This window comes from Ursus americanus, chromosome 5, assembly GCF_024610735.1.
Source record: "Ursus americanus isolate L20-20 chromosome 5, mUrsAme1.1.p, whole genome shotgun sequence".
Classification (NCBI taxonomy): Eukaryota; Metazoa; Chordata; class Mammalia; order Carnivora; family Ursidae; genus Ursus; species Ursus americanus.
In genome coordinates this window covers 82,149,567-82,151,385 of record NC_142131.1, presented here as the reverse complement: position 1 = coordinate 82,151,385, position 1,819 = coordinate 82,149,567, and the positions used below count along the sequence as shown (strand labels likewise).

Here is a 1,819-nt window from a genome sequence, read left to right as displayed (position 1 = left end):
GAAAGAATAAAAAGAAAAAGAGAGTTGTATAGCTCTGTGAGGCAACACCTGGAGCTGAATATACTATTTTTCTCTGGTGTTGGGATTTTACTGTCTTATGGGGTCCATAGCATTGTCATCCTCAAGGATCTACTTTTTATATAGTTAAACACATTTCTGTAACTCAGCTTCTAAGAACATTAACTATGCATGATACAAGGCAAGGCACTAACATAAATTACAAATTATGTGAATAATGTCCTCCTGCTCACCTATGTTGGTGTCAGGTGCTGCAAAGACACATTATCATATTCTTTCAATTGATCACAAATGTTTATTATGCCTATCAATCAATAATGAAGATGGAGGTATTTATTTTGAAAACTTTGAAAATGACAATAAGTTGGAAAAAGTTGAAATTAACTTTATGTCCAAGTTAATTTTTTTTTTGCAAATGGCAGATGAAAGATTTGAAAAAAGGTTTTATCATTATCAGTCATGTACTTATCAATAACTATATAATTGAAATAGAGCATTGTAAATGATGAAAGCTCTGTCATCTGTTTCTTCATTTGCAGTGTCACTCGTGCTTGAAATCATGAACATCTGGAACACCACCTCAGATTTCATTCTCCTAGGACTCTTTAACCACACAGGAGCCAATCTATTTCTCTTTGTGATGGTTCTGATGATTGCCTTCACCTCTCTAGTAGGCAATGCCTTCATGATCTTCCTGATTCACCAGGATGCCCGGCTCCACACGCCCATGTACTTCCTACTGAGCCAACTCTCCCTCATGGACATGATGCTCATCTCCACCATTGTGCCCAAAATGGCAGCTGACTATTTGACAGGCAAGAAGTCTATCTCCCCTGCTGGCTGTGGGTTGCAGATCTTCTTCCTCCTCACTTTGGGAGGGGGTGAGTGCTTCCTCTTAGCAGCCATGTCCTATGACCGTTATGTGGCTGTGTGCCACCCACTGAGATACCCCATTCTCATGAGCTGGCAATTATGCCTGAGAATGACTATGGGGTCTTGGTTCCTAGGGGCAGCTGATGGGCTCATGCAGGCAGCTGCTACGATGAGCTTCCCATTTTGCAATGCACATGAGATCAATCATTTCTTCTGTGAGGCCCCTACTCTGGTGCGTTTGGCTTGTGCTGACACATTTGTTTTTGAGTATGTGATGTACATTTGCTGTGTGTTAATGCTCCTGGTCCCATTTTCTCTCATCCTGATTTCCTATAGTCTCATCCTTGCAGCAGTTCTCCAGATGCGTTCTAGAGAAGCCCGCAAGAAGACATTTGCCACCTGCTCTTCACATCTCTGTGTGGTGGGACTCTTTTATGGAGCTGCCATTTTTACTTATATGCAACCTAAATCCTACAGGTCAGCTAACAATGATAAAGTGGTGTCAGCCTTCTATACTATCTTCACTCCTTTGTTGAACCCCCTCATCTACAGTATGAGAAACAGTGAAGTTAAGGAAGCCCTGAGAAAATATATGCATCAGCGTGCTGCCTTAAGTCATGACTAAGAGTACATTGATTTGCCCCCAATTTAAAGGCTGTATAAAGTGACTGTGTGGGATTTACTAGAGAAAAGTTATATATCTGTTACATCTATATTTGTTACAATTTTACATTGAAAGGCAGATAGACTTTCATAGTCTGGATCTTTTCCTAGGTTGTCATCAACACATCAAATTGTGGATTGTTAAAAATCTGTTAATCACAAATCATTAAAATATTTTCACATCACACCATACAATAAGTATTTGTTCAAAGAATGAACTAAGTAATCAAACAATTTTGAACAGCAATTGTAATTTCTTTTTAAT

The 1,819-nt window shown here is 39.3% G+C and overlaps 1 protein-coding gene across 1 annotated transcript; it reads left to right on the top strand.

Annotated features, from left to right (window-relative positions):
* The first annotated feature begins 520 nt into the window (after nt 1-520).
* LOC123780168 (olfactory receptor 2T8-like) lies at nt 521-1,516 on the top strand. Its single transcript, XM_045778955.2, has one exon. The coding sequence runs from the start codon at nt 521-523 to the stop codon at nt 1,514-1,516; it is 996 nt and encodes a 331-aa protein (XP_045634911.2).
* Nucleotides 1,517-1,819: the final 303 nt, after the last annotated feature.

Coding starts and splice junctions, on each gene's coding strand:
- LOC123780168 (XM_045778955.2), top strand. CDS start 521: ATGATGAAAGCTCTGTCATCTGTTTCTTCATTTGCAGTGTCACTCGTG.